We start from the raw sequence: 15,402 nt of genomic DNA, 5'->3' as shown, positions 1-15,402 counted from the left end.
TCCCTTTAAGAGTGTGTTCCTAATCTCAGCTCGTTACCTGTATAAAAGACACCTGGGAGCCAGAAATCTTTCTGATTGAGAGGGGGTCAAATACTTATTTCCCTCATTAAAATGCAAATCAATTTATAACATTTTTGACATGCGTTTTTCTGGATTTTTGTTGTTGTTATTCTGTCTCTCACTGTTCAAATAAACCTACCATTAATAAAGGGAATATGGTGCCAGCAATGGTCTGTAGAGAAACTATAGGATTTCACTGTAAGGTCAACTTGTTGTGTGATTCTATATTTTCTCTACAGACCATGGTTTTGTCCCAAATGGCACCCTTTTCCCTACATAGTGCACTACTTTTGACCAGAACCCTATGGGTCCTGGTCAAAAGTAGTGCACTAAATAGGGAATACGGTGCCATTAGCCCCTACACACCACCTCCTGGCATATACTCCTGGCGAGGTCTGATGAAAGATCACAGCTTCAATAAGGATCAGGGAGCTCTGTGGAGGTGAAAGGGGGTGTAAGCTGATAGGAGCAGACCCAAATGGATGCTGATAGGAGCAGACCCAAATGGCACCCTATTCCCTTTATAGTGCACTACTTTTAATGTAGGCTCATAGGGCTCTAGTCAAAAGTCATGCACTATATAGGAAATAGTGTGCCATTTGGGATGCAGAGGACAATTGGGATAGCATCCCTGAAATGCATTTACTTCAGATAGCTGTTGCTGCCCCTGGAATAAAAAATGTTGATTTAATGCAACAAATACTCCTCACTACACAGTAATAACTGAAGACACTGTACCAAGTGGTGGTAGAAGAATAGAGGGCAAGTGACATGGATTTGAAAAGAAAACAGTTTGAAAGGCAGTGGAATACTTTTACTAAGCTAGCTACTGATGTACTTAGAGTTATACTGTAAGTACTGCACCTAGGGGAGTTATTTGTTGGCAGTGTGTGTGAGAGAGTTTTGGTCTATTGCAGGTAAAAAAATATATATGTTTGTTTCAATGCCTATGTTTTTGCATGTGCATTGACTGATTCATTAATGTTATGCTGCTCAAATATAAGTACCAAACAGAACCAGTCCAAAGTTTGGACACACCTATTCATTCAAGGGTTTTTCTTTATTTTTACGATTTTCTACCTTGTAGAATAATAGTGAAGACATCAAAACTATGAAATAACACATATGGAATCATGTAGTAACCAAATAAGTGTTTAAAACACTTTTCACTGTTACTGTATATTTTTCTAAACTATTCCAATCTGTAACTTGGATTTATTGCACCCGTTACTGAAATTGTTGTTCCAGTTTAGATGTTTAATTAAGGTAGTCCCATATCTTAGTCTTCCCAATCTTGGCATTCATTCTGAATGCAGGTTGCAGGTGATTTTTTTTTCTCCAGATGTTGGATATCCCGACTCTGGCTGGATTCCAATAATATGAGTTTCAGGCGACTGTATTAGGGTAAAACTAGGCACTTAAAAGAAGGCCTTATGAAATACGTATTGTATTGTCTTAAATCATTTAGTTTTAATTACAAGGTATACACGTGAATGCCACCGGACTGAAAATGAATGAATGCAACAACCATGTCTCTGTCACCAGAAAATATAGTAATGGGTGGTACTAGGTACTCTAAAAAACACTCAAAGGCACCCTTGGAAATATGCAAATATGGCTTAAAACCTTACCGCAAGTCTTCAATTCTGATTCGGTGGGGGGGGGGGGGGGCAAACATTTCTGATTTCTGATATTTGTACGTTTTTTTACAGAACCATCCCATTTATGGTTCTTCAGGGACCCTACAATAGTTCCCCTATTGCATCTCTCTCATGAACCTTATTTGCTTCAAACTTATTTATTTTTAAGGTGTAAACCAGAGTCAGACAAACAATGCGGCTGATTTCTTTCCTGATGTTTGCACGGAGTTGTTTGGACTCAATAATAACAACATAATTAACCTCCCAGGGATATAAATAACAGGTATATTAAAACACATATTCTGTATATGTACAAAATGGCCTGGTTTTTACACTGGCCTGTTACACACACACACACACACACACACACCTGGGCACACATCCATACCACATGCGCACTCACGTACACAGGCGCACGCACACACACACACACACACACACACACACACACACACACACTTGACACACACACACACACACTGACACACACACACAGACAGCTACCCTGTATATATAGCATGACAGCAGAAACAACACAACTGTTAATTGTGAATGATGTGGACTTGGCTTCACATCAGAGAAAGGCTACCTTAGTGCCTGTGCCTGTGTTAATTAGTTTAGCCTGTTTGCATTTTGATTTATTTATTAGGTGCAATTTGTCTGCATCACACATGGCACCCTATTCACAACATAGTGCACACCTTTTGACTAAGGCCCATAGGGACGTCGAGTTAATCATCTATCCACACTGATAGTGGGAGATACAACTTGTGCTGGGATGAGAGCTAGCGGAACTGCTGCTGCTTTCCTTAAATATTTAATTCAGACTGCAGAACCTGAGTGGCAACCCATGCATTGCAAAGTTTCTCCATCACATATCATTTATCAGCTCAAGGTGCATGTATGTGTATTGGCATGTGATGCCTTCTCTGTCCCACTCTTGTCTCTCCATCTCTCTGTCCCACTCTTGTCTCTCAATCTCTCTCTCTCTCTCTCTCTCCCCCTCTCTCTCTCTCTCTCTCTCTCTCTCTCTGTCCTCAGCATCAAACACCACAGTGATGATATATTATCTCTCTCCATTTCCCTCAACTAAATTAAAATGCTATATCACTTTCAAAAGGGAATGTGGAAGAGATATATTGATATGCATCCAAGACGAAGCACATAATGAAAAGATATGACGGAGTGCTGCCTGCTCGGACGGACTTCCTGCTCACACACACTAAGTTTCACTGCCGGCCGGTCGGCCAAGTCACCAGGCGGCGATGGAGATGGAGAAACATCCCCCCTCTGAGAGGGTTATTTACAACTTATGGCCGGTTTCTCCTTCATTCCACTGTCATTGAAAGGAGATTAGATCGGGACGATTACTTTAGACATCAGAGTCAATCTATCAGAGTAGCTGGTCTGTTTAGTACATCCTAGCTTAGACTAGGGATCCTCCTCTCTACATAGCTGCCTTTCTCCCCTTCTCTCTCCATTCAGGAGTCCACCCCCCTTCAGCCTCCGAACCTCCGCCGTCCTCAATCCCACTGCTGCTGTAGTCAACTGCTGGGAGTAAGGACACTATTTTCTCCCTTCTCTCTTTCCTTGTCCCCTTGTTGCTTTTGCTCCTTTTTCTGTTCTTTCTCTTTCTCTCTTTCTTTCTTCTCTGCTTCAGCCTCCCTGACATCCACAGCAAGAAGTGATGCAGAGAGAGGGGGGGGGGGGGGGGGGGGGGGGGGGGATGGAGAGAGAGTCAGTGAGAGAGACCGATAGGGATAGAGAGAAAGAGGGAGAGAGATGGGGAGGGAGAGAGAGGTTGGGAAGAAAGAGGGTGGGGGGAGAAGAGAAAAAAGAGAGGCAGGGGGTGGAGAAAGAGAGCGAGGTAGAGGGAGGGAGAGAAGCACGCTGAACAGACACTTGCACACACACTAGCTCTCGCAGCACTGTTGTCAGTCTTGGAATGTAAGTGCAGCCGAGAGGATTCAGAATAAGCGCCACCTCTAAGCACTGCTACGTGAGGAGTAGGGACAGAGTAGCATGACACTCAGAAACACAGATGGACACTACTAAGCTGTAAATACAAAAGGTAAGGTTTCTGGTTTTCTGTGCTGTTTTAAAGGATATTTTGCCTCACTTTTCTGGATGGTGGGATGAAACAACCCACCTGCAATAGATAGGTGCTGGATCGTTGCGAACAGGTAAATAATTAAATAATGTTGTTAACGTGCAGTTTTCTTTACTTTGGACACCTGCCATGCTTATAAATAACATTAAATCAAAGGGTTATATCTGGGACCTCTGTGTTGAATAAGTTTTAGTCCTACCAAATCTATGGGGTCAACTTTCCTCTCCATCTCTATAAAACCACTGCAGTCTTAGGAAACTCCAAAATAGAAAGTGCTAGAAGAAGAACAGTAGCTCCAGGTATTCAGATACTTTTCTTAAACAAAATAGGACTGGCATTGTGTTTGCGCATGCAGTGGATTTACAGATGTGAACGCTAACGGCAGTTTACTTCCTCCAGTGTATCACTCTGATTAGATGTTTTTAATGAACAGCCTTTCACCAATAAGCTAAGTGATATTCAGACTATTATGTCAGCTGCCAGAGGTGTGTGTGTGTGTGTGTGTGTGTGTGTGTGTGTGTGTGGTAGAGATGGCAAAACGTTACCTGTAATTAAGTGTGAGCAGAATTGATGGTTAGGCACTGTACTACTGATCCTATCTCAGCTCAAATGCATGGAAGGGTGAAGGGGTTGATCATTGGGTTTTGAGCACTGCACTTAGAGGGGTAATGAGTATGTTAGGATGTCGTATGTACCCCTAAGCAAAGAACGCATCTCTCTGTCCGTCTGTCTGTCTGTCTCCTTCTCTCTTTTCTTCTCTCTCTCCCTCTCTTCCTCTCGTTCTCTGCTGCTGTGTTCTGTGGGGCTTGGTAGAGACAGCTTTATAGTCACACAGGTGATTTATTAGGGTGCATTTTGTACTTGGTCGTTTGTGTAATGCCATTATTGTTTAACACAAACTAACCACTAACATGTTCTCTAAATTATTGTCAGATATGTACTGGCCTTTCAGTGTTGGAATGAGTAAACGAAAATCCCTGCCCTCCCACACACACTGCATGGCTCTCAAATGTAAACATAACGGACCGATCTTTAAATTAACATGTTGGATATAAAAAAGGTCTATCAAAAGTTTTTATTATGAGGTCCTGAAGGGTTGTCATTGTTCGAAATTGCTTGGATCCTGTAACAAAGTGAATTTTGTATAGTGGGCTCATCCAAAACACATAATATAAAATATGATCAATAAACTCATAAATGTACTGCAAAATAAACTTTGAAATAAATTATAATCTTCCCCTTATTGTGTCACATTCGGATCAAAATTACAGCTCTAACTCTATAACTATCTACAGTGATGATTTATTCAATGGGAATGATATTGTCTGTTTATGGCCTCACATATTTAAGAAGTCTACCCCCTTTTGGACCAGTATTCAAGTTACAAAGTGAAGAGAGAATTTAAAAAATGCTGCAGATTTCAGAGCATCTGTAAAGGGCTGTCGAGCCTTGCCAGAGACCGCAGCGGCAGCCGGGATGCTAGCGATGTTGGAAAGGTCTAGGGCTCCACCAAGTGGACACTTTTACAGGTGTGCTGCTTTTTCACAGCTGCGTCACTGCCCTACTGTAGTAGCACTTAGGCTCTGTGGTGGTCTGTCAGTGTGCAATCAGTAGGTAAGAGCCTACTGTCAATCACAAAACAGCCATTTATAGTTACTATCAATATCCCTTGACCGCAATAGACCACAACTGCCTAAAACTCAAGTGCACAGTTTTTCTAAAATGTTTAGATTTGCAAGAAGTACCACGTTTGGTTTCTCTCTGTCTTTTTAAGATCGATCCATCCACAGGGACATCATATAAACCAAATATAGAATATGTTGTATTTTATCATATTTTTTTAGAATGATGTAATGTCATAACCACGATATTCTCAAATGATGGGTTGTAGACCACTGGTGGTACGTAAGGTATCCCTTAGTGCCCTTCAGTGAGTTTGATGATGGCAAAGCAAGACACAGTATGTATGTGATTTAAGTTTTATTCTTGCAGAGGGAGATGTGGTCATCAGTGTCCACTTTATTATAAAGGTCTAGGGAGCAGTCTATTGTAAAATTGAATGGTCCAGGCTGGGCTCCGGGTGGTTATGTATTCCCTATTAAGGCTGCTGTTGCAGACAGGTTTTTGGATTTCAGTAGAAATGCACCCAGGATACTCATACAGTATAAAGGGCGAGCGCAATTCCACTGACCGTCTGTGTGTGTGCGTGCGCGTTATAGAAAGAGTGTTTATTCCACTAGCTTTTGCCAGAATGGACAACCATAAATTAAACGCTCTACTCAAAGACTTAACTTGTAAGAGCATATTTAACGATTTCTGTTTGCATGCCAAGCCTCTCAAGCTTTCTACCACCTAATCTAATCATAAACAACTTTTTAATACACTGCAGGCATTTAATGGACTAATCAAGTCTAGATAATTCAGTGAGAGGAGTCTATAGCATCTGGACAAGAAATCCAGTCAGTACACTCTGCTCAGCTCATCCTTTAATGGAGGGTTTGGAGGAATTCTAAAAAGACACACTGGCCTAATGCTTAATAGGCATGGTGCATCAAAGCTTAATATCCAGAATGCTATTAAAACTCAAGGACAGCCTTGAATGATAATTAGAAAATGCAATCACGGGAATCAGCCCAGATTAATTTCCAGACAATGTTTCCCGATTTCTGGGATGCTGCGCCCGCCTTCCGCCTGTCATATTCATGGCAAACCCTGGGCACGTAGTGAAGTGATAACAGCACATCATCATCAGCTTATGGCTTACTGGCACCCCACAACGTCCCCCAATCTTCTTGGTTTCATTCTGTATCTGGTGGTATGGGGAGAGAGAACCACAGTCGATATCACATTTTATTGGTTGATGCATGTTGTCGAGCTCATGCGTTGTGAAAATTATGACTTTGTCCTCATGTATTGCCAATTTTACTGAAATTAGTGATCGGTTTATGTTCTGGTGTTTTACCGAGATTAGACATCTGGGAAACTGCTAGATGGTGGTCTCGCTGACTCAACATTAATGGTCTAGTTCCGCTTAATATTTTGAAGTCTTGACCTTGGATGACAGCTGAGACCATACCAGTATTCCCAATCTCAACTGTCTCTCTCTGATATTGTCATAACCTTTTAACATTTGGATACAAGACATAACCTGTCTGTATGAGAGTCATGGTTTGAGTCAATACAAGCATTAGCTCAATCTCTAATGACATGAATTACATTCCGCAGAGCTCTTTAAGACTCTTTAATATTTCATTTTTCGATCTCATTAGCTTAATTATTTGATTTGCATTCATGGGATAATATTAATTTACATGTGGCGGTGCTTCAGTTCCATCAATGAAAACCATAATACTAATTTGTTCTCAGACAAAAACATGGTTCCATTGTTCGTTCAAATCTAATGCCTTCATTGATGTTAGGGTTATTTTTTCAGATTGTTGAACAAAAGTGGTGGAATTCTAAAATCTGGTCCTTGTTTGGTCACGGTCCCTCGTTAGATACACAATGAATGCTTGTCAGGATGGCGCTGGCACTATGGCCTTTCCACCAGCCTCCCACTAAATGGGCTCCACCTACCTGTAATGGGCTCCCCCTTTTGTTTCCAAACTGTCTTAATAATACCCTACACACACACATATATGAATATATAAAAAAACTGTCTCCCATGCTTGATGAGAATAATTGGCTTGCTGGCAGTGACTTCTAAAGGTATTATTGACTTCATGGCACGCGCTATAGAGTACCTAGATGAAGCAAAGTCCCCATCAGGGCCTGCCTTGATAGGTAATTTGGGGATTCATACATAATTTATTGCTTTGGGAAGTTAATCCTAATAAATCTTGTCCTCCTTTTCTAAAAGAGCCCATTTAGTGGGAGGCTGGTGGAAAGGCCGTAGTCCCAGCACCATCCTGACAAGCATTTATTGTGTATCTAACGAGGGACCGTGAACAAACAAGGACCAGATTTTATAATTCCACCACAACAATCTGAAAAAAAGAAAATAATGTCAATGAAGGTATTAGATTTGAACGAACAAAGGAACCTGCTTTTGTCTGTGAACAAATTAGTATTATTGTTTCCATTGATGGAACTGAAGCACCGCCATTTGTATATTAATACTATACCATGAATGCAAATCAAATAATTAAGCTAATGAGATCCAAAAATGAAATATTAAAGAGGGTGGATGCTGGGATTGAACCCCGGTACCCGATGGAGAATCAAATGTGTGACTTGTGCCAGGGAGTGTTACCAATACAACACAGCTCTGCACATGAGAGACTGTTTTTCTTATGGAACACATACTCATAGATATAGCTTTGTTAGTGGTCAGTCACCATTTCATCAATACACAGGAAGAAGGCTAACTTAAGCTGAATATGAAGCAGACTAGGAAAACTGTGGTTGAGTTATACAGTACCAGTCAAAAGTTTGGACACACCTACTCATTCAAGGGTTTTTCTTTATTTTTCTATTTTCTACATTGTAGAATAATAGTGAAGACATCAAAACTATGAAATAACACATATGGAATCATGTAGTAACCAAAAAAGTGTTAAACAAATCAAAATATATTTTATATTTGAGATTCTTCAAATAGCCACCCTTTGCCTTGATGACAGCTTTGCACACTCTTGGCATTCTCTCAACCAGCTTCACCTGGAATGCTTTTTTTAACAGTCTTGAAGGAGTTCCGGCATATGTTGAGCACTTGTTGGCTGCTTTTCCTTCACTCTGCGGTGCGACTCATCCCAAACCATGTCAATTGGGTTGAGGTCGGGGGATTGTGGAGGCCAGGTCATCTGATCCAGCACTCCATCACTCTCCTTCTTGGTAAAATAGTCCTTACACAGCCTGGAGGTGTGTTGGGTCATTGTCCTGTTGAAAAACAGATGATTGTCCGAACCAGATGGGATGGCGTATCGCTGTAGAATGCTGTGATAGCCATGCTGAATTCTAAATAAATCACAGACAGTGTCACCAGCAAAGCACCCCCACACCATAACACCTCCTCCTCCATGCTTTACGATGGGAAATACACATGCAGAGATAATCCGTTCACCCTCACCGCGTCTCACAAAGACACGGCGGTTGGAACCAAAAATATCAAATTTGGACTCTAGACCAAAGGACAAATCTAATATTCGTTGCTCGTGTTTCTTGGCACAATCAGGTCTCTTCTTCTGATTGGTGTCCTTTAATTGTGTTTTTTGTTTGTTGTTGCAGCAATTTGACCATGAAGGCCTGATTCACACAGTCCCCTCTGAACAGTTGATGTTGAGATGTGTCTGTTACTTGAACTCTGTGAAGCATTTATTTGGGCTGCAATTTCTGAGGCTGGTAACTCTAATGAACTTATCGTCTGCAGCAGAGGTAACTCTGGTTCTTCCATTCCTGTGGTGGTCCTCATGAGAACCAGTTTCATCATAGCGCTTGATGGTTTTTGTGACTGCACTTGAAGAAACGTTCAACGTTCTTGAAATTATCTGTATTGACTGACCTTCATGTTTTACAGTAATGATGGACTGTCGTTTTCATTAAGAAGGAAAGACATTCCAGAAATACATTTTTAGGAAGGCACACCTGTTAATTGAAATGCATTCCAGGTGACTACCTCATGAAGCTGGTTGAGAGAATGCCAAGAGTGTGCAAAGCTGAATCAAGGCAAAGGGTGGCTATTTGAAGAATCTCAAATATAAAATATATTTTGATTTGTTTAAAAAAATGTTGGTTACTACATGATTCCATATGTTATTTCATAGTTTTGATGTCTTCACTATTATTCTACAATGTAGTACAAAAATAAATAAAAACTCTTGAATGAGTAGGTGTGTCCAAACTTTTGACTGGTAATGTGTATATATAGCTAAGTAGCTAGCAAGCTAGCTAGCTTTAATTTAATTCTAGCTGGCTGTATTTTCATTTACTTTTTCAATGCCATTTGTTTCCAGAAATGATACATGTGTTGTCATTTCACGACTGTTTAATCGAACTAGCTAGCCAGCTGATAGCTAGCAAGCAAAATAACTATGGATAAAACAGCAAGTTCACGTCATCTAGCTAGCTAGCCAGCTAAACAGTTGTAGTATTTAGGAATGAGTCTGTAACTTATTTTTGAATGAACTAAAACTACTGTCACATGTTTTTTACTGGAACTAGCAGTTTGAAACTAGCAGGTTTGAGCTAGCTTATCAGAGCTAATACTAGATCAAATGGCAGACTGTTTGAGACGCAATTTGAAACTACAATTCCTTTGCTAAGAGAATCAATTAATGCATTTGAGGAAATGTCTAATTCCATTTTGCAGAGCATATAATTCATTATTTTGTATCTATGGAATAAAACGGTAGCAATTACAATACTGGCAACGCTAAACAGCTTTGAAGCCAATTTTCTCTTAATATTGGACACAGGCAGGCGCTATTACCTTTGGGGGGATATTGAAACAAATTATGTCTACCTGAATTCAATATCATTGTTGTGTTATCTCTCTGATTCATCCTTGTTTTTCTTCTTCCTATCAATAGGCTATCAAAGGGAAAAGGACTACAATGCCTGATTTGGTGACGTTGCATTCCAGCGTGCATCCTACCAGAAGCTCATTACCATAACTCATTAGTCATACAGAACTCCTTCCCCACGTGATTGGATACCATGATAACCAATCACTTACTGATGCTACTTATGCTCTCCATTCTGCGGCCAATCACTGCCCTGCCTGTGGCACCTGGAAATACTGGGAATCTGTTGGGAACATTGCCGGAGAAGGATGATGGAAAGATACTCCAGCGCTCCAAACGAGGATGGATGTGGAATCAATTCTTTCTTCTAGAGGAGTACACAGGGAATGACAACCAGTATGTTGGCAAGGTAAGGGTTTTATGTGCCATTTTTATGGGACATTCTTTTTAGGCTGCCTTGAGATGATCGATTATGTCAAAGACTGTTCCTGTTGTATTTACATAACTTTCAATAGTTAGGCCATAGCAATTAGAGAGGAGTGCACCCCTTGAGTACTCCCTTAATGTAAAGATCAGCTTGTTAAGTCAATAACCATAAGTTAAGGGAATGGGCTCCATCTCCCAGCAATCTGCAACTAATTCCAGCCATCCATCTCTCATTCACACAACAATTAAAAAACAACCAAGTGGGAATAGAGAAATCAAAAAATAAGACTCAGTCACTCAAATTAGTGATTTAACATGACACATGGAGGAGGAATAGATGTTCCAATATGTGAGGGATAACAACAGACAGCATAACCAAATCACGACATGAGGGCGGACATAACGGCTAGACAAAATCACTGACCCAGTACCTCACATCGCCAAGGGCCTGAGAGCCTCCTCTGTCATGTTGACACAGCTCTTCAACCGATAAGACAGCACAAAAACAGAAATATTTCTCAGAGCTATAACCCCCTACTTTAGATCAGAGGAGCGACTTGTCAAGCCACCAGTGTTAGTGCTAACACAGAGAGCTAGTTGCAGTGTTAGAGACGACGCTACAGTTATCATCCTGAGGGAGGGGAACGAGGTGACTGTCGAAAGCCAATTTTCTCAGAGGAAGCTGGCTTTCATCACATGCCACATCCTCAAGAGTAAACAAGTGTCACGGTACAGGGTGGAGTAGGAGGATATGACTACCAGCTTGGCAGATAGCATCGTCCTGACGCGTTGGAGAGAGACAGGGGAACAACAAAAAGAAAAAGATTGAGGGAAAGGGGGTGTTGGAGAGAAAACAATGAATCAATCAAGCCAGGCCAATGATATTTCACTTCACTGTGTTATACGTGATGAGGCAACAAAACAGGCCCCGCTATAAAGAGGCTATCCATTGATGTTGTCAGTGACTGCTGCATTCTGGCTTTCTTCCTGACTCTTTGATGGTCTCTGGTTGGCACACTGGCAAGTTTCCTGGCATGACAGCAATCACATGCGTCCGGTGTCCAATATCATTCACAATCAAACTGCCAGAATGACATGAGGCCGCAATAAATAAAGGGGGAGAAAAAAATACGCCCACATGCTGGCTTTACTGAAGAAGCTAGTGTTGATCGCTATCGCTAATTCCATCAGCTTCACTCTGGAATTGGTGTCTGAGAGAAGGAGTGGTGAAAAGCCTGGGCCTAAGGACAGGCACTTAAAGGCCCAGCACCAAGCCTTCTGGGCTTATTTATTTCACATTTTGTGCTGTGCCACAGTCTGTAGCGTTTTCAGAACTCCCTTACAGATTCATTACCTATAATACATCTCTGCACTTAGCAAAAGAGTGCCATCTGCACTGCTATTTTAGTTATCAGTTAATCTGACTATCATTGATTTAATTTACCTATTTCAGCAATTTGAAGTTTTCTGTATAGTTGTCTAATGTTGGTGGGGCATACTATTATGTTTTTCAATGTTACTCCTGAATCACTATGAAATTATAATAGTTTTTCTTGAGTGTATGTTTAACCTCTTCATCACGAGGTTCCCCATATCCGGGGTACTCCTCCCGCAATCTCAAACAATGGCATAGTACGGTTTTTAAACGTGTGAATACCTGAATGTTATACACTACTGGAACGAGAAGCGTCTCAACTGTGAATCTAGCTAAACTGTTGTTGCCCAAATTAAATAATATTCAGACTCCAAGCAAATATATGAGCATATAGCAAAACCAGTGCTGTATTTTGAAACCATGCATGCCCGTATATTCGTAGACAGATAACGTATTTTGCTCAACCTATCTACACAAATGATACACCATTCAAAAGCTGCTACCTCACAGATTCCAACAGTGATAGCCGTGTTCCTCTATGACCAACACTCACTAAACTATTAATCAAAGAACGTCAGTAACAAACTTCCATTTTTTTTATCACAACAACAAACTGCGTCTTACCTTTGTGGTTTCTGTTACCAAAAGTAGTGTCTGATCGAATAAAACCACTTGAAAAGATACTCTAGGGTCTCTCTCTCATTCTGAGTCGATTTAAATGAGTTTCCATCGTTTTACATGGCCAACAATGTGTTTGAAGATGAAGTCAGTAGTTTGGTTCAATCACAACAGGCACTCTTTTGTCGCCATCTTCTGGATATATGATGCAATCCCGGTGGTTTGTCATTGTTCTCATTTAATTCTACAGATCCAGAGCTTTCGATAGAGGGGTCACATGTCAAAATCGACCAACCGGTTGTTGAAATATCCAGGTGCGCACCTCATTGTCTCATATTAGTTGACTTGCTGCATTACGCACGGGTACGCAGAGCGCACCACAACACTAGAATTTCGGAGGTAAAACGCAAAGTTTATTCAAATATGGCAGGCTCTAGTAACAAATATACAGTTACAGAGGCGTTATTAATTGTAACAGATGAAAGTTGGACTCCATGTATCCCCATTTACTCTGAATCAGACGATGAGGACCTGCTTAGACCGGACGAACCAGACCCCAACGACGAGAACGAAGGTTATCGTGTCCAGGGCCCTACTCAAGCATCAGAAGAGTATTTAATCCCATTGTTATTTATTACTTCTAATACTACTATTACTAATTTATATTGTATGAGTACAAAACATACATTCTAAAATATATATTTGAGTAACTGAAGCTCAACATAAGTTAGCGCTAGCTTAGCTTAGAGGCCCACGCGCAAATTGACTTACAATAGAACGCTATGTGTATTATTTCTTGTCACTGAATTATCACTTTAGTCAACATTCTCATAGTTATAACTATTTATTTTATATATCTGACTGTTTTGAGTCAGATTTGTCAATGAATGAATACAAGTGTGTTTTAGTCATGATTTTCTTTTCTCTTTTGTCTTGTTTGTACAGTGAAGATGATTATAGGGGTATGAGCCACAGCCAGAGCATCTGCCTCCTCAGCCACAGCTTCCCCTTCCTCAGGCAGAGCCTCCTCTTCCTCAGCCTGGCCGCTTGTCTAGACAACGCACTTCTGCTCCCCTACCTCGGCCACGGTCTTCATCGGACACTGAGTCCCTTGGAAAGAGCCCTCAACCCAAAAGAAAAGGAAAAGCTTTCTCAAAGTCAGCGCATCCAAGTCAGCGTGGTGGAGGTAGGCCTGCCACTCCAAGAGTCGGGGAGGAAGAAGAGGAAGAAGAAGATAGGTGGCATAATAGAGAAGAGAAAAAAGGGTCTACATTTTGTGTGACAACCCACCCAAGGACACCATATCATTGTTTATAGTTTTGGGATGTGTGTAATTTTTGTTTTTAAATGTGTTGTTTATAGTTTCTAATAAATCTGCTCAGTTTGGAGTCAAACTTTCCCATTGTATGGTTTATTTTAATGGGAACACGTATAGAGGTCTGGGAGAACATGGGAAACAACATCAAAACAGTTGTATTTTGATGGAATGTACACATATAGTGATATGTTAGTGAAATTAAATGCCTTTTGCTGTCTGGTACCTGATAAAAGTCAAATGGCACTGATGGTGCCCAAATCTACCCAAATGTCTCCATTTGGTAATCTGCCTAAACATACTTCAACTAAAACCCCTACAACTTTGGTTTACTTTACTTTATTGGCATCAAACTTCACATAAGTACTCATCAGATATTGGGCTATGGTCCCATAGTGTTTAGGGGCTGCAGCTGCATAAGTCCAATATATTATTCCCTATAAAACCTGAAGTTACTTTCAGGCGGAATCAAAACCTCCCAATTTATGCTGTGTTCTAGCTTCATGTACTCTGACACAGTAATACCCACATTAATTATTTCACTTCAAGATACATCTCACATGTGTTACCTTTCTTTTGCTACCAAGATTATGTTGATAGCCCTTGTCGTTTTGGAGATATACTCTATTCAATTTGGGCATGCATTTTCGAGGCAGGCACTTTAGCCAGGTGCCTAGTGATGAAGAGGTTAACAAAGCTGAGATTTACTTTGAAGTCCAAAGTGTAGGAATAGAGGTAAAATCAGTTATTGACACATATATGGTGGCATAGCAGGAAGATCGGAATGCAGTGAACCAAGAGGTTGTGAGTTCAAATCCTAGGTGAGGACACATTGAATAATAATTACTATATAAATTAACATACAAAATGAAATCATGTATGTCAAAGTGTGTCCAATATGTAAGTTGAAAACACTGCAAGGGCGTGAGGTTCCGGGGACATCCTAACAACTAACTTTTGTTTGCAGGGCATCACCTGTGAAATCTCATTTGGAAAATATCCACGTGAAACTTCATGTGAAATATCATCACTTGTGAAGTGTTCCAAAACCACATGGTTTCACATGTTGTTGTTGTTTTTTTACATGTGCAAAACATTGATTTTCCACGTGAACTCATGTGGTTTTTCCATAAGAGTCCTTTCTTCAGCTTACTTGATAATGTTGTGATTTACCATGACAAAGTGGAGGAGGTTTACTAAACCATTGGATGCAATGTATACTTTTCATGGTATCAGTGTTAATTTTGTCAACAATAACTATGACAAAGAAATCTAGGCAACAACCTATTTTTCCTGACTAAAACTATGACGATAACAACATGAGATGCCCTGGAAACAAACGGTAAATATTGCAAATTACTTTTCATTTTTGTCAACGGAAATGTGACGAGACAAGA

At 40.6% G+C, this 15,402-nt stretch overlaps 1 protein-coding gene across 1 annotated transcript in view; it reads left to right on the top strand.

Annotated features, from left to right (window-relative positions):
- Positions 1-10,464: 10,464 nt before the first annotated feature.
- Positions 10,465-15,402, top strand: part of LOC311109169 (cadherin-10-like) — a gene marked incomplete at both ends in the record, with an annotated part of 50,087 nt that continues 45,149 nt past the window's right edge. The window contains one exon of the mRNA XM_084152002.1: positions 10,465-10,680. Within this exon, the coding sequence (XP_084008128.1) occupies positions 10,465-10,680 (216 nt within the window). The remainder of the gene's footprint in view (positions 10,681-15,402) is intronic.

Source organism: Coregonus lavaretus (genome assembly GCF_964263955.1).
Source record: "Coregonus lavaretus genome assembly, chromosome: 34".
Lineage (NCBI taxonomy): Eukaryota > Metazoa > Chordata > Actinopteri > Salmoniformes > Salmonidae > Coregonus > Coregonus lavaretus.
Note: the sequence above shows the minus strand (reverse complement) of the source record. Positions and strands in the feature narration are given on the sequence as shown.